This window comes from Salmo salar, chromosome 15 (genome assembly GCF_965601325.2).
Source record: "Salmo salar chromosome 15, fSalSal1, whole genome shotgun sequence".
NCBI classification, from domain to species: Eukaryota; Metazoa; Chordata; class Actinopteri; order Salmoniformes; family Salmonidae; genus Salmo; species Salmo salar.
The window spans coordinates 68086824-68110679 of NC_138305.1; the positions used below are offsets into that span (position 1 = coordinate 68086824).

The 23856-nt window shown below is 44.4% G+C and overlaps 1 protein-coding gene across 6 annotated transcripts in view; it reads right to left on the reverse strand.

The window, feature by feature from the left end:
• Positions 1–23856, reverse strand: part of LOC106571893 (protein bicaudal D homolog 2) — a 75724-nt gene that overhangs the window by 45718 nt on the left and 6150 nt on the right. For 5 of the 6 annotated variants that reach the window (XR_006759223.2, XM_014145432.3, XM_014145430.3 and 2 more), the window contains exon 2: positions 9822–9914. The exons of the other annotated variant lie outside the window; for it this stretch is intronic. Coding sequence is in view for 4 of the 5 variants with exons in the window: in XM_014145432.3 (XP_014000907.1) it covers positions 9822–9914 (93 nt within the window). In the remaining variant the exon portion in view is untranslated. The remainder of the gene's footprint in view (positions 1–9821; positions 9915–23856) is intronic. 6 annotated transcript variants of the gene reach the window in all.

Consider the following 23856-nt stretch of genomic DNA (forward strand, 5'->3'; position numbering starts at 1 on the left):
ACCTCTGTCCTGCTGGCCCCCCTACCTCTGAGGAAGCACAGTTCCCGCTCAGCCCAGTCAAAACTGTTCGCTGCTCTGGCACCCCAATGGTAGAACAAGCTCCCTCACGACGCCAGGACAGCGGAGTCAATCACCACCTTCCGTAGACACCTGAAACCCCACCTCTTTAAGGAATACCTGGGATAGGATATAGTAATCCTTCTAACCCCCCCCCCCCCCCCCCAAAAAAAAAGATATAGATGTACTATTGTAAAGTGGTTGTTCCACTGGATATCATAAGGTGAATGCACCAATTTGTAAGTCGCTCTGGATAAGAGCGTCTGCTAAATGACTTAAATGTAATGTAATGTAATGTAATACCACACAACACACCCACAAGGCCGCCACCACCACCCGCATTACAGCCCAGAAACGTGAGAGAGACGGCAGAGACCTTTGGATGAGCACCACACAGTTTTAAAGATAAACATACTATGAACTTCAACTAGGTCTACAATGACTATGGAAACAAAAACACTGACTCACAGTTAAACATTTAACTGAAGGCTAAATACACACACTTTCTTAAAACCACAACACTCTCTGTAGATTATACCATTACCAATACAGAACCATTCAAACTCACACCACACTCCCAGCTCTGGCATGCAGAAGCAGTCGTGTCATATTATAAGAGAGGCCTGTAATGGTTACCCAGACAGGCAGTCATACAGCTGATGATAATCAGTACCTTGACCCTGCATGCCTCTGCAGTGCCTCAGCTCAGTGACGACTGTTCAGTGTTTCAGTGCTTTGAATGTCGTCCGAGCAGGGGAGGTTCGAAAAAAGAAAAAAACTCAATGGTTATTCCTGACTTGTGAATCGCACCACACATGGCGCGAGAGAACCTTCTGCAGTAAACAGAAACATTCTCCCTCCTTCTCTCTACCTCCCTCTCTCTCCACCTCTTATTCACGGGCCACTGCACAGACAGTGCAGTTTGTTTCTCTACCTCTCACAGAGCTTTGGGGTATGTGTGCAGTTTCTATATTTAGCGGCCATTATCAAATGCTTACAATTATGGGTATCTCCCAGTGTGCTCTTCATAATGTGGACACGCACATGGACACGGGCGGACAGACACACACTGACCTAGCACTGGAGGTTCACTCACATCCACTTACTCCCTATAACAGCATCTGAGGACATTTCAATTTCTAAACGACAAAAACGCTGACCCGGTTTTTCCCTTATCTACATCTACATAGCCTTCGTGAGGAATGTCAAGCCCTTCACATGTGTATGTTTGCCTCTGCTAATCATTTACCTAGAGAACAGTGGCACTGGCGGTTGATGTGCCACAGTGATCTCAAAGCCAATGGCACAGTGTTAATGAGTGACACCCCTCTCTGAATGAGCCTCTTCACCTCTTCTACAGAGAGAGAGAGAGAGAGAGAGAGAGAGAGAGAGAGAGAGAGAGAGAGAATGAGTGAAAGAGAGAGAGATGTGAAAAGTGGATTCCTTACATCAGTGTTAACACTGTTTCTTTCCCTATAGTTCAAACCTCATCTCCCTAATCACGGAACACCTACAGTAGGCTCTCATCATGTCACACATGAAAATTTGATCTGGGCTATGTTACCGTGACAAATGGGTCTGTTCTACATGTACATTCAACAGATAGAACCCAAGTGACATGCTGTATTTTCCCTCCAACCCTCAGCAGATCCAGACATGAGTCATCTAACGGGAGATAAAAGATGATGATCTGATTAACGACTAGGCCCTTCATTACATGGAACTATTTCAGAATGAGAATCATAATTTCAGAGAGCGAGAGGGGAGCAGGGTGAGAGAGGGAGGGAAGGAACAGAGAAGCAAGGGGGATAAAAAAAGAAAGGAAAGAAAGAAAGAGGTGGGGCGAGAGGGAAGAAAGAAGAAAGTTAGGGAAACGGAGGTAAAGAAATTAGCTTTTGTCTAGCAGAAAGCCATATTGATTCCCTGCACAGAACAGAGCCACTGGACTTTTTCACACACACACACACACACACACACACACACACACACACACACACACACACACACACACACACACACACACACACACACACACACACACACACACACACACACACACACACACACACACACACACACACACACACACAACAAACAAGCTATTGCGCATTTTCATTTTTCCTATTTGCCCTCCAGTCAGGTGTACTGCAGCACCTGGTGCCCCATGCCTCCAGAGAGAGGAGTGTGTTCAGACTTCTCACTGCTGCTGAGGTTTTGAAAGCTGCTAGCAGCACACACACTGAAGGGAAGGAATACTACACCAAAGAGACTAGGGAGCAGTGTGTGAGAGGTTAGACAACTTGCAAACACACACAAAATGAAACTCACAGACACACAATAGGAAAATAGCTCAGCAGAATATAGTTTTTTCTGGTTGGGGATCAGAGTGTTTTTGTGTTTTCCTCTGCTCAGCATGAGACTAAACTTTTGAAAGACTTGAGGGCTTGAATCTAAACTTCAACCCCTAAGAAACAACTACTAGGCCCGAGAGAGTACAGCTCTAGGGCAGGAGGGTAATGCTAGATGGAGAACGCCAGAGAGGTTGCAGAAATGAGAACCCCCCTTAACACAAACACACCCACACACCTCTCTGCAACGTCTCCGCGCTAGAATGCCCTGCTATTCCGATTTAGGAAGCCCTTTACACGGCTGACAGAAAAACATCAGCCTACCGTGTATATCTATGATGCAAAGGAGGCTGCTGAGGGGAGGACAGCTCATAATAATGGCTGGAACAGAGCGAATGGAATGGTATTAAACACCAGGAAACCATGTGTTGGATGTATTTGATACCATCACACTCCAACACCATCATTAAGTTTGCCTGATGACACAACAGTTGTAGGCCTGATCACCGACAATGACCAGACAGCCTATAGGGAGGAGGTCAGAGACCTGGCCATGGGGTGCCAGGACAACAACCTCTCCCTCAACGTGATCAAGACAAAGGAGATGATTGTGGACTTCAGGAAAAGGAGGACCGAACGGGGCTGTAGTGGAGCAGGGGGTGCAGTGGAGCAGGTTCAGAGCTTCAAGATCCTTGGTGTCCACATTTCCAACCAACTAACATGGTCCAAGCACACCAAGACAGTCGTGAAGAGGGCACGACAAAACCTATTCCCCCTCAGGAGACTGAAAGATTTGGCAAGGGTCCTCAGATCCTCAAAAGGTTCTACAGATGCACCATCGAGAGCATCCTGACTGGTTTTATCACTGCCTGGTATGGCAACTGCTCGGCCTCCGACCGCAAGGCATACAGAGGGTAGTGCGTACGTCCCAGTACATCACTGGGGCCAAGCTTCCTGCCATCCAGGACCTCTATACCAGGTGGTGCCAGAGGAAGGCCCTAAAAATTGCCAAAGACTCCTGCCACCCTAGTCATAGACTGTTCTCTCTGCTACCGCACGGCAAGCTGTACCGGAGCGCCAAGTCTAGGTCCAAGAGGCTTCTAAACAGCTTCTACCCCCAAGCCATAAGACTCCTGAACATCTAATCAAATGGCTACCCAGACTATTTGCTGCTGCTACTCTGTTATTATCTATGCATAGTCACTTTAATAACTCTACATACATGTACATATTACCTCAATTACCTCGAATAACCGGTGCCCTCACACATTGACTCTGTACCGGTACCCCCTGTATATAGCCTTGCTATTGTTATTTTACTGTTGTTCATTAATTATTTGTTACTTAAAAAAAAAGTCCTAAAACTGCATTGTTGGTTAAGGGCTTGTAAGTATGTATTTCACTGTAAGGTCTACCTACACCTGTTGTATTCGGCACATGTGACAAATAACATTTGATTTGATTTGATTCCACTCCAGCCATTACCACGAGCCCGTCCACCCCAATTAAGGTGCCACCAACCTCCTGTGCTGTGATGTCTCCTCTCAACACGGGGAATAGACTACTGTGGCTATCAGGCTATCCACTTCAAATATGATTAGTGCCATCGTCAGATGGGATTGAAGAGAATCATAGGGCTTCCTTTTTTATTCCTTGAATGTACTGCTAGTAGCTGTGTTAGCTATCACGTCAGCTGTGTTAGCTATCATGGCAGCTGTGTTAGCTATCATGGCAGCTGTGTTAGCTATCATGCAATCTTGAATCCTTATTTTAGCAGGTTAGTAGGCTGGGAACAACACATTCTATTTTACAGATCTCCAACACAAGAAGAAATGTTGAATGTATAATTTGGAAGTTTACTGAAACACCTGTTGTGGGAGGACCCATAACCGTGCACTGTTATTAGACTACACAGAAAGAGAGAGACTGTGTCTGTATCTGTCTGGGGCTCAGTGTGTCAGTAGTACTGTGTTATTACAGGGTAAAAGCAGTCATTATCTACCCCTGATGTGGCATTAATCCACCGAGCTTTGCACTCAAACACTTTCTCTTTTTTTATATAAAGAGGTGTTATCTGTGGGTGGTTTTTAGCAGTTAGGGCCTATTACACGATATGGAATGTTTTATGTAGGTAGTATAGCCATTATGATTCCAGGCCAGAGTGAAATGTACACTTGCCCTAAATAAACCATGTTCCATATTTAACATTTATACAAAATAACAGAAATATGTGCGGTTACGAGGTAAGGTAGTTTTCTGAACGGTTTGGATCTGAACTGAGTTGGTGGTTTATTTACATAGGAAGAACACTGGAGGTTAAAACTCAGAGGGAGAGAAAAATATTTGTGTTATTTCTCCCTCCCCACAAAAAAAGCTGTTATTCTGCCCGGGTGCTGTTTCGCAACTCAAAGGAGAGAACCGGATTTCTCAGAGCAATTTTCTTAGTTTATTTCCCCCAGTCTCAACAGACAAATATGGAACGGGCAGGTTAAACTAACAATGCCTTACATGCCACATTAATTCTGATTACAACCTCTCACTTTTGGTTATTTGAAAATGAAATAATCTCCAAAATATCACTATTTTTATAACAAGTCATAGAAAGTTGGTTGCAATTTCAGTTTTTTGTGGTTAAACTCAAATATACTAATTGATAAAAATAAAAAAATTCAATTAAATGTTTACAAAATGTATAATCTTTGTAAATGATATCATAAATAGGACTGGTGGAGTTATGTCACACATACAGCTAACAAACATACATGGAAATGCCTGCTCTACCCAAAATTACAACCAACTAATTGCAGCATTGCCGCAAAAATGTTTTACAGTGTTGATAGCATGATGACGCCGACAGAGATGGTTGCCTCGCTTTGAGCTCTTAGGAAACTATGCAGTATTTGTTTTTTTATGTATTATTTCTTACATTGTTACCCCAGGAAATCTTAAGTCTTATTACATACAGCCGGGAAGAACTATTGGATATAAGAGCAACGTCAACTTACCAACATTACGACCAGGAATACGACTTTCCCGAAGCGGATCCTCTGTTTGGACCACCACCCAGGACAATGGATCTAATTTCAGTAGTCGACCCAAAACAACGGTGCCGCAGAAGGGGCAGACGAAGCGGCCACCTGGTCAGGCTCCGTAGACGTGCACATTGCCCACCGCTCTCGAGTATACTACTAGCCAATGTCCAGTCTCTTGACAACAAGGTAGACGAAATTCGAGCAAGGGTTGCCTTCCAGAGAAACATCAGAGATTGTAACATTCTCTGTTTCACAGAAACAAAGCTCTCTCGGGATACGTTGTCGAAATCGGTTCAGCCACCGGGCTTCTCCATGCATCGCACCGACAGAGATATACACCACTCTGGGAAGAGGAAGGGCGGGGGTGTATCCTTGATGATTAACAGCTCATGGTGTAATCATAACAACATACAGGAACTCAAGTCCTACTTCTCATCCCACCTACAATTCCTTACAATCAAATGCCGGCCATATTACCTTCCAAGAGAATTATCGTCAGTTATAGTCACAGGTGTACATTCCCCCTCAAGCAGACACCAAGACGGCCATCAAGGAACTTCACTGGACTATATGCAAACTGGAAACCATATATCCTGAGGCTGCATTTACTGTAGCTGGGGATTTTAACAAAGCAAATTTGAGAACAAGGCTACCTAAATTCTACCAGCATATTGATTGCGCTACGCGCATGGGCAGTATCCTCGACCACTGCTTCTCTAACTTCCGCGATGCACAAAGCCCTCCCCCGCCCTTCGAGAAATCCTACCACGACACCATCTTTCTCCTACCGTCTAATGGCAGAAACTCAAACAGGATGTACCAGTGATGAGAACCATTCAACACTGGTCAGACCAATTGGAAGCCACGCTTCAAGATTCGTTTGATTACGCAGACTGGAATATGTTCATGTCAGCCTCAGAGAACAACATGGACCTATACGCTGCCTCGGTGAGTGCATTTATAAAGAAGTGCATTGAAGATGTTGTACCCACTGTGACTATTAAAACCTACCCTAACCAGAAACCGTGGATGGATGGTGGCATTCGTGCAAAACTGAAAGCGCGATCCACTGCATTTAACCATGGAAAAAGGTCTGGGAATATGACTGAATATAAACAGTGTAGTTATTCCCTCTGCAAGGCAATCAAAGAAGCGAAATGCCAGTACAGGGACAAGGTGGAGTAGCAATTAAACGGCTCAAACACGAGACGTATGTGGCAGGGTCTACAGGAAATCACGGACTACAAAAAGAAAACCAGCCATGTCACGGACGACTTCATGCTTCCAAACAAACTAAACACTTTCTTTGCCCGCTTTGAGGATAATACAGTGCCACCGTTGCGGCCCGCTAACAGTGCCACCATTGTGGCCCGCTAACCCCGCCCTGTGCAATTGGGTCCTGGACTTTCTGACGGGCCGCCCCCAGGTGGTGATGGTAGTAAACAACATCTCCACTTCGCTTACCCTCAACACTGGGGCCCCACAAGGGTGCGTGCTCAGCCTCCTCCTGTACTCCCTGTTCACCAACGACTGCGTGGCCATGCACACCTCCAACTCAATCATCAAGTTTGCAGACGACACAACAGTAGTGGGCTTGATTACCAACAACGACGAGACAGCCTACAGGGAGAAGGTGAGGGCACTCGGAGTGTGGTGTCAGGAAAACAACCTCTCACTCAATGTCAACAAAACAAAGGAGATGATCATGGACTTCAGGAAACAGCAGAGGGAGCACCCCCCTAACCACATCGACAGGACAGTAGTGGAGAGGGTGGAAAGTTTTAAGTTCCTCGGCGTACACATCACAGACAAACTGAAATGGTCCACCCACAGAGACAGTGTGGTGAAGAAGGCGCAACAGCACCTCTTCAACCTCTGGAGGCTGAAGAAATTTGGCTTGTCACCCAAAACCCTGACAAACTTTTACAGATGCACAATCGAAAGCATCCTGTCGGGCTGTATCACCGCCTGGTACGGCAACTGCACCACCCTCAACCGCAAGGCTCTCCAGAGGGTGGTGCGGTCTGCACAACACATCACCGGTGGAAAACTACCTGCCCTCCATGACACCTACAGCACCCAATGTCACAGGAAGGCCAAAAAGATCATCAAGGACATCAACCACCCGAGCCACTGCCTGTTCACACATCTTCCATCCAGAAGGCGAGGTCAGTACATGTGTATCAAGGCCATCAGACTGCTAAACAGCAATCAATAACTCAGAGAGGCTGCTGCCTACATTGAGACCCAATCACTGGCCACTTTAATAAATGGATCACTAGTCACTTTATACAATGCAACTATAAATAATGCCACTTTAATAATGTTTACATATCTTACATTTATCATATCACATGTATATACTGTATTTTATTTATAATGTTTACATATCTTACATTACTCATATCACATGTATATACTGTATTTATACCATCTATTGTACCTTGCCTAAGCCGCTCGGCCATCGCTCATCCATATACTTACATGTACATACTCTCATTCACCCCTTTAGATTTTTGTGTATTAGGTAGTCGTTGGGGATTGTTAGATTACTTGTTAGATATTACTGCACTGTCGGAACTAGAAGCACAAGCATTTTGCTACACTCGCATTAACATCTGCTAACCATGTGTATGTGAAAAATTTGATTTGATTTAAAAATGGAAGAGGAAGGGAGAAAAAGTAAGGAACTTGTCTGTCGGCCTTGCATTAAAGACCAAAATAGGTTAAAGAAAATTGTGATAAATAAAAAAGTATACCAGTTTCCTTTAAGGACCAAAAAATTGACAGCTGTGCCATAGAGACTGCAAAACAGTTGATAAGATGTTTTTGATGTACTGATTCCATGCACATAGTTTATGAACTGATACGCAATATAACGCCAGAACGTTATAAATATGGGGGATACAACCTTCCCAGCTCTAAAGATTTTGTCATTAGTCATTAGATCATTTATTTTGGTACTGTGCATATGTAGCTTGTTTTTGGTTACAGATCGAGGAACGGCTGAAGAATTGCAACATTTACCTGGAGCTAACTCTGGAAATAGCACTACTGGGTGATTTGAAAATTCATAGTCAATCGATCAATAACATAATAATACTTATAACAAAAATATTTATCTTTAATTTACAATCTGTAGAAACTATGAGAATACAAAGGTTTAGAACTTTTGTTAAACATCACAGCACAGTTGAAAAATGTATGGCAAATAGAGATAGATGGGAGGGGTTGAATGGAGCTGAAGGGTGGGACTAATAACAACAAGATAACTAATGTAAAATATACTGGGTCCATAAAATGTGTATAGGTTCAGAACCTTTGTGAAACAGCACAGTTAAAAATATATGGCAAATAGAAATCAAACTGGATGGACATCAGAAATAGATGGGAGAGGTTGAGGAAGGAATAAAAACAAACAAAATATAACTATTGTAAAATAGATTGTGTCTGTAAAATGTATATAGTATGTATAAGCTGGAAGTAGAAGCCTACGTGTTGTTGTTCATTAGTTTACTCCAATTAGGGGAGGAGTGGTAGGGTTAGTGGAAAATAATAAAGGAAAATATGTTTAAAACATATATGTATGTATATCTTTATTTGGTTACTACATGATTCCATATGTGTTATTCCATAGTTTTGATGTCTTCACTATTATTCTATAATGTAGAAAATAGTCAAAATAGTAAAAACCCTTGAATGAGTAGGTGTGTCCAAACTTTTGACTGGTACTGTATATATTTACAAAAAAAAAGATATGGGGGATTGGAAATGATGCAGACAATTACACTGATGGAAGCTACAATCTGCAATATTAAAGCTGATCTACCCCCTAAAATTAAAAAATGCCTTCATTGCAGTCTATTGAATAGTAAGGGAGGGACCAATTGTATTTTGTAGTATTGGTTTTAATCCAGTCTATTGAATAGTAAGGAACCATCTGTATATATAGAGGATGTTTATAAGCAGCAGTCTATAGAAAATAAGGAGAGCAGCTGTAAGGGACTGACCTCTAGAGGTTGCTTATGCAGTCTATTGTTTGGCTGCTGAATCTACTATCAACCATGAGGAAAGGGAACTCTCTAAAGGGAGAGCACTGATCCTAAAGGTCCAATATGGACCATACATCAGGTTCCCCTATCAGTGATTGTGTCTGGCGTTGATATCATTACTCATATCACAGACGCTCAGTGCAGCGCAGGCTTAGTCAGGACTTAGTCTCTCTGTGATTTGCAATGCAAAGACAGACTTATCTGGTGCCGGGCCGTGCGTCCATTGCTCTAACCGCTCCCCGCTATTAAACAGAGGGAGATTTGTCTGTCTGGGCCATATTTCATTGATCCACACGCCCACGCCCGAGGGGAACAGCCGTCGTTATGGTTACCATGCCAATTACTGTGACAGAACCAGGGGCGGGCAGAGGGGGCTGGCAGAGGGGACACTCTGACACAGATGGCTGTTTCAGAGCACTGCTGCCCTATCGCCAGAGAAAGACCGAGAGAGAAGAGAGAGAGAGAGAGAGAGAGAGAGAGAGAGAGAGAGAGAGAGAGAGAGAGAGAGAGAGAGAGATTTTAAATATTTGTTTGGGTCTGTACTGTCTCTGTGACAGTGTCATGATGATTAACAGTTCTACATCCATGAAGTGAATGAACTCTCCTCTGTGTATTAAGTCATCCCCTCCGACTCATTCTTTCTTATGTCACACACACACACACACAAACACAAACAAACGTGATTGGATTCCCTTGCCAAAGCCAAGGTCAGGGAAGGGGGAGTAACTCCCAGACCTTAATCAATTTGTTTTCCTCTTCCATAGTTCCGGTCAGGCTTGTAGAGAAGGGGGTTTAGCTGGTACTTAGCACAGTCTTGGAAAGCAGCATATCACTCAGCTCATTTTAATATCATTCCAATTCATAAAACCAGCTGTCATTTAATCTGAGTCATTATCTTACACTAGATGAATATTGTATATGAGACCGTAATGCACTCTCCTAAATCAGCACAGTCTCATATCACTACTCAGACATGTCTAATCAATCAGGAAGTGAGGAAGGAGGTGGGGGTGAGGGTGAGGGAGGGAGAAGTGATTGTGACCGATATATAGCAGATTTGCCTCCTTCCTGTGGATCCCCAACTCGTAAAACGACTCTATTCACTCACCCGGTCCATCCCTCATTCCAAACTCCTTCCTTATCTCCCTCTACCCTCTTACAACCCAAAACCTTTAACCTCGAATCCACACCCATCCACCGCTCACTCCAATTCCCTCTCTGCTAACCCACCCACCCTAACCAACCCAGTCTCTTGGGCTAGCCCCCTACTCCGGATGGAGAATAATGACCCCTTTCCCACTAGCTGTAATTACAGTCTCTCTCTCTCTCTGTATGTGTGTGTCACTGTGTTTGCATGTGTGTCACAGTGTGTGTGCCACTGTGTGTGTGCGTGTGTGTCACTGTGTGTGTGTGTCACTCTGCCCTCTCTCCCAGTGGGGTTAAGTCTCAGGTCAAGAGGGACATGGATGCCATATGAGACCCAATATGTCACATAGACAGACAGACACTGTCATATGCATTTTCCATTCTGCATTACAATGACAAAAGGCTAGGTTCCATATGCACCACACTATTTGGCCTTTCAGACACTTCACATCCAAGAATTGCATTGACTTTTTGACAAACGATCGATATCTTAGCATTAGGCCTCCTCCATTAATATGCTCTAACTCTAACATACACAATGCACTGAAATACTTGGGAGAGAAATACAGTGCAAATGCAGGCCACATATCCCTCATAACACAGCCTAACAATGGTTAAGCACTTCCCCTTTGAGTTGTGGCTCTCTAAACTCATTAAGAAGGCTACTGATGGGACCGAGCAGGGTTTTGCTCTCCTCTATTCTCCTCACACCTAAAAGACAGCGTCCTTGTTCCCACAGGAAAGTCTGGCATCGGGCCCTGCCCTCTCTCCATCTCTTAGTCCAATTTCTCAAAGACCCCTGAGAGACTGGCACACAGCCAATTACAATCTCCCCCTACCTTCCCTCATTTCCAAAACACACAATCCTTCCCCCCTCCAACCCCACTGCCATCCCCCTCCACGGTCTACAAGTCCCTTGCTGTGATCGTTCTTGATCTACCCCCCCAACGCTCCACCCATTTTTTACCACCACCCCGCCCTCCCCATCCATGCCTGACATACAATAGCCCATATAGCAGTGGTCCACTGGGGTTCCCTGACTAGGGTCCGCTCTCCTCCACATCCACCCAGCACCAACTCTACTAGTGTGTGAGCCACCAAGGCATAGAGAAGAGTTTAATTTGGGAGAAAGGGGGTGGCATAAGGAGAGTGAGAAGGGGCCCAGACCCACTGGCCTACTTTCACTGAGGGCCTGGGGAGGCAGGGGAGAGGGATGGCGCGGGTGGGTGGGGGGACCTGTCATGATGATAATGGTCATGTTAACAGAAGCCCCGGGCGAGAGCCTGGAATGAGAGGGTGGCCCGGTGGAACTGGGTGTGGTAGTGTGGTGGGACTCCAGAGACAGAGTAGAGAGGGGATCTATTAAATCTAGGCTACTTCATGATGAGAGGCTCTAAATCAACCCCTGTGGTAAAATTAATATAGACAAGAGGAGTGGAGAGGAGAGGCCACTTCATGATAATCACAAGTGGACACGGCTGACAATTATAGCGGAGCTGAAGAGGAGGGTGTCAAAACACATTTCAACAGGGAACGATAATATCTGTTGACTATTTCCTCTAGACTCTACCATCAGACCACAAAGCAATCAAAAAGCTCCTGAAGGCAGACCTTGGACCTACCTTGATACACTATACTCCCACTGCACCCGAGGTCTTCTACATGGCAAAGCAAATAGTCAGCTGCAGACTACAGTGTAAAATGGATGGATGGGTGGACCACCGAGTCGGACACCTTCCTGTGTCGGAGACCCTCGATTGAAGATAGGGGTGAGGCTGGTCATGCCTGTGTGTTCATGTGTGTGTGTGTGTGTGTGGGGGGGGGGGGGGGGGTCAAGGCATCCACCATCTGTCTACTTATGCCATAAAATCCTTATTCCTGCGCTCTGTATTATGCTAATTTGTGTATGGTAACTCTATCCCCTCCCCCTGCGGCCTGCGCTCCTCTTTTGTTTTTGGGCACACTCCCGTACCCCAAGGGGTTCTCTCATACACCCTCGGGGCCAATTCTTCCCCAATACGCCCTGAGGGTGTTCTTCTAGGGGAGAGGCTCAGGGGGGAGGCAGGTCACATCTCAAATCAAATCCAATTGTATTTGTCACATGCGCCGAATACAACAGGTAATATACCAGGTGTCACATGCGCCGAATACAACAGGTAATACACGAATACAACAGGTAATATACCAGGTGTCACATGCGCCGAATACAACAGGTAATACACGAATACAACAGGTAATATACCAGGTGTCACATGCGCCGAATACAACAGGTAATACACGAATACAACAGGTAATATACCAGGTGTCACATGCGCCGAATACAACAGGTAATACACGAATACAACAGGTAATATACCAGGTGTCACATGCGCCGAATACAACAGGTAATACACGAATACAACAGGTAATATACCAGGTGTCACATGCGCCGAATACAACAGGTAATACACGAATACAACAGGTAATATACCAGGTGTCACATGCGCCGAATACAACAGGTAATACACGAATACAACAGGTAATATACCAGGTGTCACATGCGCCGAATACAACAGGTTTCACCTTACAGTGAAATGCTTACTTACAAGCCCTTAACCAACAATGCAGTTTAAAGAAAATATTGCACTGAGCGCAAGTGTAATAGCCAAGTCAGTATCGCATTCACACATATTCACTAGAGCGCGTACATGTGTGTTAGATTAGAAGAGCTTAGTGAATGCTTATAATGACACTGGTCCAACTCTCCATGTCACAGAATCAGTGTCAGAGCGTCAGCTCAGAGGGGTGGGTATCCTCCATTTCCTTGGCGATAGCCAGAGCAGGAAATACCCCACTGAGAAGAAACAAACACATTTCTTCCACAAACACCCATCTTCAGTCTTGAAAACATAAAGGTGGGTGGCTTTTAATGAATTCTTTGCTTCTGCTCCGTCTCTCCTATTCTCTCAAAGACGTCCGGTCTGGTCCATAGAGCCATATTTCAGCTGCTTCCGGCCTCCTATTAATACCCAGCTAGGGCTGTGTTGCGGTAAACAGGATACAGCGCTGGACTGTAATTCAATAGAGGGAAGGAGCTGTGGAGAGCATTAGGGAGCTTGCTGTGGGAGAGGGGGCAGCCTGGGAGTCAGATTCAAGATGGCATTGGTTAGGAGTGAGAAGGCCAAGCAGGGGTGAGATGACTATAATACCCTTGAGAGTCTAGAGCTGCCCTTGCGGTATGGCCTTACCTTTCTGCCCTTAACTTCTGAGGATGGCTGGGGGCAAGAAACATGTCTTGTTGTTTGGCTCTGAAGTACGGACATGATCCTAAATCATGTGTTAAAGGTCTAAAATCACAGAACAGGGAGAGGGAAGGTATAGTGTTGCTCACAACAAGAGTGTAGGAGTGTGGTAGGGTGTAAGGCTATCTGTTTCCCTGTATCGGTTAGGGTGTGTGGGTGTAAACTAAACTACTGTATCTCAAGTTGCCTGGAGCACTTGGCAGAGAGCATAAACAGAGTTTGAGGGGGATCCGATGATAGAGTTAATCCACACACTCTAATAAAAGGAACAATGCAGGCGGGAGTCAAAACACACATTTATACAACACACACGTTTATATAACACACACGTTTATATAACACACGCGTTTGGAGAAACAGTATCACATAACCAGCCAAAGCACTGATAGGCATTTACTCTTCACAAGGTGGAGAACAGAATCACTACATAACCAAGTGACCTGGGTTACTTAATTCAGTGAGTTAGTATAGTGCAGTATAGTGCAGATCGTATGTATCGGTAAGTGAATCTAAAAGTACCCAGTGTCTAGCCGAAAACCAGTGAAAGTCATGGGACTAACTCAGTGGAGGCTGTTAAGTTGAGGATGGCTGATAATAATGTCTGGAATGGAGCAAATTGAAGGGCATCAAACACATGGAAACCATGTGTTTGATCTATTTGATACCATTCCGCTGATTCCGCTCCAGCCATTACCACGAGCCCCTTCTCCCCAATTAAGGTGCCACCAACATCCTGTGGACGAACTAGCCTTTCTCTCTCAGAATATGTGTAATAATAATCATCAGCACAATCATTGTGATATAGGACACATTACAGAGAGAAAATTAAGAAACACCAGTTGGATACAAAATGTGCTGAAGAATACATTCTGTGGTGAAGACAAAACGTCTAGCCTAATCAGCTAGTTGAGAAATGGACTGAATGTGATGACGGAGAAATAAAGAATAACAGGATAGGGAGGAGGAGAGGAGGAGGAGAGGGGAAGGAGTGGACCCAGGACTCCTGTGTGGCTCAGTTGGCAGAGCATGGTGCTTGCAACGCCAGAGTTCTGGTTTCGATTCTGACGGGCACCAGTACGAAAAAGTATGAAAATGTATGCACTCACTACTGTATGTCGCTCTGGATAAGAGCGTCTACTAAATCAGGGTTTCCCAAGCTCGGTCCTGGGGTCCCCACCTGGATGCACGTTTTGCTTTTTGCCCTAGCACTAAACAGCTGATTCAAATCACCAACTCATCATCGAGCTTTGATTATTTGAATCAGCAGTGTAGTGCTAGCGCAAAAACATTGGGTGATTTGTGTTGAGGGATTAATGAAGGTGATGAGTGGAGGAGGCAGGACAATGTCAGCCGTACACATAGAGACCAGAGCTCTTCTGTTGGAGTCGTGACAGAGGACCTCAGTCCAGCGATGATGACCTCATCCTCTACTTATAGACTGATCTGGCTATAGTGCTCCACTAACAGAAGTGGAAAAATGACCCTGCTGGGCCACCGTACTGCTACTCTTAATGCACTGTGACTGGATTAATTAATTCAGAGCTGCCTCAATCTAATGTCCAAACAAGTAATCACTATTCCCCACACACACACACACACACACACACACATTTTGGGTCTTTGTGCCCTCCTGAATCCCAAGGGTACTCCGGGTGGGTGAGGATGTATTTATGTATGTATGTATGTATTATGTACAATGTATTTTTGTAAATAACAGCTGGTGCACGATATCTAAGTAAAGTATCTCATGATAAGCTGTAGACCACACTATCTACCTAGAGAGTTTTAATCTGTATTTTTCGTAGCTGTTTACATACCACCACAGACTCTGGCTGGCAGTAAGACAGCATTGAATAAACTGTATTTTGCCATAAGCAAACAAGAAAACGCTCTCACCCAGAGGCAGCGCTCCTAGTAGCCGGGGACATTAATGCAGAGCAACTTAAATCCGTATTACCAAATTTCTATCAGCATGTTAAATGTGCAACCAGAGGAGAAAAAAAAAACTCAGGACCACCTTTACGTCACACACAGAGACGCATACAAAGCTCTCCCTCGCCCTCCATTTGTCAAATCTGACCATAATTCTATCCTCCTGATTCCTGCTTACAAGCAAAAATGAAAGCAGGAAGCACCAGTGATTAGATAATTGAAAAAGTGGTCAGATGAAGCAGATGCTAAGCTACAGGACTGTTTTGCTAGCACAGACTGGAATATGTTCTGGGAATCCTGCGATGGCATTGAGGAGTACACCACATCAGTCATTGGCTTCATCAATAAGTGCATGGATGACGTCGTCCCCACAGTGACCGTACGTACATACCCAAATCAGAAGCCATGGATTACAGCTAACATCCGCACTGAGCTAAAGGCTAGACCTGCCGCTTTCAAGGAGTGGGACTCTAACCTCGGAAGCTTATAAGAAATCCCACTATGCCCTCCGACGAACCATCAAACAGGCAAAGCATCAATACAGGAATAAGATCGAATCGTACTACATCGAGCTCTGACGCTCATCGGATGTGGCAGGGCTTGCAAACCATTACAGACTACAAAGGGAAGCACAGCCGAGAGCTGCCCAGTGACACGAGCCTACCAGACGAGCTATACTACTTCTATGCTCGCTTCGAGGAAAATAACAATGAAACATGCATTAGAGCAGCAGCTGTTCCAGAAGACTATGTGATCACGCTCTCCGCAGCCGATGTGAGTAAGACCATTAAAGAGGTCAACATTCACAAGGCCGCAGGGCCAGACGGGGCCCCTCAGGGGTGCGATGACACAACAGTGGTAGGCCTGATCACCGACTACGACGAAACAGCTTATAGGGAGGAGGTCAGAGACCTGGCCATGTGGTGCTAAAAACAAATGTTTTCACAATTCCTGACATTTAATCCCAGTAAAAATTCCTTGTTTTAGGTCAGTTAGGATCACCACTTTATTTTACTGCTGTTCTTTAATTACTTGTTACTTTTATTTCTTATTCTTATCCATATATTTTTTAACTGCACTGTTGGTTAGGTGCTCGTAAATAAGCATTTCACTGCAAGGTCTACACCTGTTGTATTCAGCGCATGTGACTAATAAAATTGTATTTTATTTTATAACTCCAAATTGCTGTTATCTTCAGGCTAACGCCCTCCGAAAGCTGAATACAGCTAATATGGCCCACGCTCTAATCTGAGGTTCATACTGCACTAGATAGGCTAGATGCAGGTCGGGAATTAACCCACTCTAGGGCGGCATCGAGAGAAGTAGCAGTCTCAACTGGGCATATGTTTAGAAACGGTGGCTGAAGTGAGTAAAGAAAAAAACTGAACTTCTACGACACCAAGTCTGACAGGACTGAGGACAAGGTCAGCGAGAGTTGGCCAGTGAGAGGGATCGTGACGAGACACAGGTAAGCCGCTTGATCTCTGATCTGACGTGGCGAGAAACCTCCCCATTGCAGTCAATGATGACATCATCCTGCATACAATGGTAAAGGGGCAGTCCATCTCCACATGGCGTCCAGCATGTGTGTTGCACTATAGGCCAGAGAGGTTATCGAACAGACAGCTACCCTGGAAAGCTAAGAGAGACATACCAAGCACCCGAAATTCAAAACCTTTGCCCTTGCTGATGTCATGCCTGCTGTCTCCCAAAGTCACAACAGTTCACCAGCTTCCCTGTCTAACCCTCTCCCAACCAGAGACCCACCCACACCAAACCTCATAACTGAAGGGAAACAAACACAGCTGCTTCCCCTCCTACACCACCCAGCCACCTTGGCCCTGTGGACTGCTTCACTAACCCGCAGCTCCTGTTTCAATACAGCCAACAAACAACCCAAAGCCCTTCACTGTACAGTACCTCAGACTTAAACACCCAAACATATGCTTGATCTGTGATGAATACAGCCTGCTGATCTTTCATCCATCATTGAGGGAAGAAACAAAAGCCCTTAAAGTTATTAAGCTTTAACAGAAGTTGGTCTTATTCAAATTTGGGTGAGATTGGGATCTTTTTGTTTGTACAATCCAAGCCACCATATGGTCACTCGGTCCAAATGACTGTAGTTACACCAGATTCACAAGGGCCTCCCTTAACATGAACCTCTGACTCAAGTTACACAAATCTAGAGTGGAACTCGTCCCTGAAGTACACTATATATACAAAAGTATGTGGACAGCCCTTCAAATTAGTGGATTTGGCCATTTCAGCCACACCCGTTGCTGAAAGATGTATAAAATCAAGCACACAGCCATGCAATCTCTATAGACAAACATTAGCAGTAGAATGGCCTTACTGAAGAGCTCAGTGACTATCAACATGGCACCGTCAAAAGATGCAACATTTCCAACAAGTCAGTTCATCAAATGTCTGCCCTGCTAGAAATGCCCCGGTCAACTGTAAGTGCTGTTATTGTGAAGTGGAAACGTCTAGGAGCAACAATGGCTCAGCCGGGAAGTGGTAGGCCACACAAGCTCACAGAATGGGACCGCTGCGTGCTGAAGCACGTAACACTCACTACCGAGTTCCAAAATGCCTCTGGAAGCAACGTCAGCACAAGAGCTGTTCGTCTGGAGCTTCATGAAATGGGTTTCCATGGCCGAGCAGCCGCACACAAGCCTAAGATCACCATGCGCAATGCCAAGCGCTGGCTGGAGTGGTATAAAGCTCGACGCCATTGGACTCTGGAGCAGTGGAAACGCATTCTCTGGAGGGATGAATCAAGCTTCACCATCTGGACTAATCTGGGTTTGGCAGATGCCAGGAGAACGCTACCTGCCACAATGCATAGTGCCAACTGTAACTGGTGGAGGAGGAATAATGGTCTGGGGATATTTTTCATAGTTCGGAATAGGCCCCTTAGTTCCAGTGAAGGGAAATCTTAACGCTACAGCATACAATGCCATTCTAGACAATTCTGTGGTTCCAACTTTGTGGCAACAGTTTGGGGAAGGCCCTTTCCTGTTTCAGCATTACAATGCCTCCGTGCACAAAGCGTGGTCCATACAGAAATGGTTTATAGAGATCATTGTGGAAGAACTTGACTGGTGTGCACAGAGCTCTGACCTCAACCCCATTGAACACATTTGGGATGAATTGGAACGCCGACTGCGAGCCAGGCCTAATCGCCCAACATCAGTGCCCAACCTCACTAATGCTCTTGTGGCTGAATGGAAGCAAGTCCCCACAGCAATGTTTCAACATCTAGTGGAAAGCCTTCCCAGAAGAGTGGAGGCTGTTATAGCAGCAAAGGGGGGCCAACTCCATATCAATGCCCATGATTTTGGAATGAGAGATTCGATGAGCAGGTGTCCACATTAATCCCAGCTGGCCCATTCCATGGGACACCAGAGTAGCAGGACAGACCCAGTGGAGACATACAGACAGTGGAGTAGGCTAGAAGGGAACAAGTGCCGGTAGAGCACCAGGCAGGGAAGCGCCAGGGCAGCAGCAACCAGGCAGGCACTCTTTTCCCTGGGCTGAGTGTCGCCGGGTCCTGGCCTTGCTCCCAGACATCCATAAGCCCTGAGCACAGCGGCTGGGATTCATCCTCTTAGACCAAGAAGGGAGAGGATTTGGGACTTTATTTAGTGCCATTTAGAAAAGATTATCCCTTAATTGCGGAGCGGGTGTCCAGCACAGGGCCGCCAGATATGAAAGGAACGGTTAAAATACCCTCTAAAACAATATGGGGAGGGGGTGTGGGGATCCCAAAGTACATAGTTTAGAGAAGCATCCATATCAACCACTCATGGTCTGGTGGCTCCAGGGAGGGAGGCCCTGCCAATCACTGACCAACCCCACTATTAGAGCGCCATATTGGGGCAAACACCCCAGACAAACACCCCCCTACTAGAGCCCAATCCAACCGTGGGACAACAACAATCAAACTGAGGATGACTTTAGGACATCTCTTCCCTTACAAGGGAGCAAATGTACTGTGTCATCCTATTTTTGAAAGGCATCTAATAGATAGGGCTGTGACGTTCACGGAATTTTGTCAGCCTGTGATTGTCAAGCAAATAACTGACGGTTTCACGGTAATTGACCGGTAATTAACAAACACATTTAGCATCTCCTGGCTTCAACACAAGCCACTGATGTAGACCTTTGGAACATCTACATTTTAAAAGTCTAATAAATCCATGTAATATAACCTACACCTTCACAATAAATCCATTACTTATTTTAGACAGGTCTAAAGAAACATGATATGAAGAAAATGTAGTCTATTTCAGAAGAACAGAACAGCATACTCTGAGTTGTCCTTATGTTAGGTCCTGATCTGGCTATGCCAAATGGCTGTTGGGTACACTATTTCATTTAGAATACAGAATTTGCTTAGAATTCCGTGACATTATTTTATATTATTTTATAGTATGAAGAATACAATTGAACAAAGCTGAATAAAATAGAAAGGATATTTTCTCCAAATGATTTCTGATGGAGTGTGCACATGCGGCTATTCTGTGTTGAGCGTTAACAAAGAAACAGGTCCTCCTATATTCTTAATTTAGAGTTATTTATGTAACTTTAGTTGTTCTACAAACGTCGGGCTATATGTTTTGATTTTTAATACATTGTAAGGCTGCATGATGCGACTCTAATGATGACTTTTATTTTTTTTATTAATTTTTTTGCCGACCTGTACACACTTTATCAGTCTCTCATTCACAATTTGAGAAGTACTTGATAACAATGCGCACGCAGCAGTAGGATATAAGCACAAATGTTCCATTAGCGGAAAATAATACTATCAAAAGTGACTGCAAATGCGATAATGCATGTAATGCTTTTATTATAAAGGTGCTTTTTTATGGTGAAAAGTACCTTCCCCAAACTTGAAATTCACACGCTGCTTATGTATCCCAGTTAGACTCTACACCCCTTGTAAAGCAGAGTAATGTGCTTAAATTTTAAGAAGTTATTTGGCCACTTTCGTTGTGATACAAACCTTATCAAAACATATAGGCCTATGGGCTAGGCTACATGAGGTGTGCAACTATGATTTGAAAATGTTACAAAAAAAAGGGCATTGCTTCTTGCTTTAAACTGGGCATAATTCACAAGTGATAATATATAATTCACAAGTGATATGCTAATATTGTCACCCATCAGACTATTCTTGATTTAATCTTGTGTTTAAATATACAGTTGAAGTCGGAAGTTTACATACACCTTAGCCAAATACATTTAAACTCCTGACATTTAATCCTAGTAAAAATTCCCGGTCTTAGGTCAGTTAGGATCACCACTTTAATATAAGAATGTGAAATGTCAGAATAATAGTAGAGAGAATTATTTATTTCAGCTTTTATTTCTTTCATCACATTCCCAGTGGGTCAGAAGTTTACATTTAGCCAATAAGTATTTGGTAGCATTGGTAGCATTGTTTAACTTGGGTCAAACGTTTCGGGTAGTCTACCACAAGCTTCCCACAATAAGTTCAGTGAATTATGGCCCCTTCCTCCTGACAAAAGCTGGTGTAACTGAGTCAGGTTTCTAGGCCTCCTTTGCTCGCACATGCTTTTTCAGTTCTGACCACACATTTTCTGTAGGATTGAGGTCAGGGCTTTGTGATGGTCACTCCAATACCTTGACTTTGTTGTGCTTAAGCCATCTTGCCACAACTATGGTAGTATCCTTGGGGTCATTGTCCATTTGGAAGACCCATTTGCGACCAAGCTTTAACTTCCTGACTGATGTCTTGAGATGTTGCTTCAATATATCCGCATCATTTTCCGTCCTCATGATGCCATCTATTTTGTGAAGTGCACCAGTCCCTCCTGCAGCAAAAGCACCCCCACAACATGATGCTGCCACCCCATGCTTCACAGTTGGGATGGTGTTCTTCGGCTTGCAAGCCTCCCCCTTTTTCCTCCAAACATCGTGGTCATTATGGCCAAACAGTTCTATTTCTGTTTCATCAGCCCAGAGGTCATTTCTCCAAAAAGTACGATCTTTGTCCCCATATGCAGTTGCAAACCGTAGTCTGGCTTTATTATGGCGGTTTTGGAGCAGTGGCTTCTTCCTTGCTGAGTGGCCTTTCAGGTTATGTCGATAAAGGACTCGTTTTACTGTGGATATAGATACTTTCGAACCTGTTTCCTCCAGCATCTTCACAAGGTTCTTTGCTGTTGTTCTGGGATTGATTTGCACTTTTCGCACCAAAGTACATTCCTCTCTAGGAGACAGAACGAGTCTCCTTCCTGAGCGCTATGACGGCTGCGTGGTCCCATGGTGTTTATACTTGCGTACTATTGTTTGTACAGATGAACGTGGTACCTTCAGGCATTTGGAAATTGCTCCAAATGATGAACCAGACTTGTGGAGGTCTACAATTTTTTTCTTAGGTCTTGGCTGATTTCTTTTGATTTTCCCATGATGTCAAGCAAAGAGGCACTGAGTTTGAAGGTAGGCCTTGAAATACATCCACAGGTACACCTCCAATTGACTCAAATGATGTCAATTAGCCTATCAGAAGCTTCTAAAGCCATGACATAATTTTCGGGAATTTTCCAAGCTGTTTAAAGTGTGTATGTAAACTTCTGACCCACTGGAATTGTGATACAGTGAATTATAAATGAAATAATCTGTCTGTAAACAATTGTTGGAAAAATTACTTGTGTCATGCAAAGTAGGATGTCCTAACTGACTTGACAAAACGATATATAGCATGTTAACAAGACATTTTTGTAGTGGTTGCAAAACGAGTTTTAATGACTCCAACCTAAGTGTACGTAAACTTCCGACTTCAACTGTACTAAATAATATATGTGTGAAATTTGTTTTGATTTAGAATGGACAATTATCAAAAATTTAACTAGGCAAGTCAGTTAAGAACAAATTCTTATTTACAATGACGGCCTAGGAACAGTGGGTTAACTGCCTTGTTCAGGGGCAGAACGACAGTTTTTTTACTTGTCACCTCGGGGATTCAATCTGGGAACCTTTCGGTTACTGCCCCAACCCTCAAACCACTAGGCTACCTGCACTTAAATAGCAAATGGAGGACGCGTTTCCTGTGGTTCATCTTCATGCCAGCCAGGTAGGCTATACTCCTGTTGTAAAGATAATCAATGTGCTAAATATATTCTTAATATTAGGAAAGTTGAGAACTAAATATAGTAGGCCTAGCCTATAGAAAGCTGATGGGATCCTCCTCTTTTTAATAGTGGCCATCACTCTGTTTTCTTGCGCAATTGCATAGCCTATAGAAATGTTGCGCAACATGAGCTCATGGGATCTCATGAAGTGTTTGATTAGATTTTCGATTACATTAGCATTGTTGTCAGAGTGATTAGAGGGATAATGGAGTCCTGAGTACCAGGCAGTTAGCAAGTTGGTAGTCTACTAATGACTATCAGCAGCATCAGAGCTTGGAGAAGCCTAATTACCGTGACTAAACTGCCTACATGACTCATGACTGCCGGTGTGGCGGTAATACGGTCACCACAACAGCCCTAATCCTAGGGGTTTGACACAATGAACACAGTGGAGGGGTTTAATGTCACACCTGACATCTTTGTTAAAGGACATATAGATATGTGCTTTAGCGATCTGGCATTTAAAAAAAAGGGACGAAAGTGACCAGTCCTTACAAATACAGCCACAATGGGACCTCTCTCAATCTCTCCTGAAGTCATTCCTCTGTGTTCTGGGAGCGTTTGACGCTCCCTTCATCTTTGACACCCAAGACCTGTTAACTCTATCGGGCTTAGGCACACAAAGGCCAGAGAGCCGAGTACAGAGTGCCCAGTTCTTCTGAGTTTAACTGTGTTTAGCCTCCGATTGTCAGGGAGAATTCCACAGCCTGATGCACAGCTGCTGGAGAGAGAGGGAGCAAGAAAAAGAGGGAGAGAGGGAGGGGGCGTGACTGAATGGCTATAGTGTGTTCTCTGACACTCTCCACAATGTCACAAGAACTCAGAGAACACTGGCCTTTGTC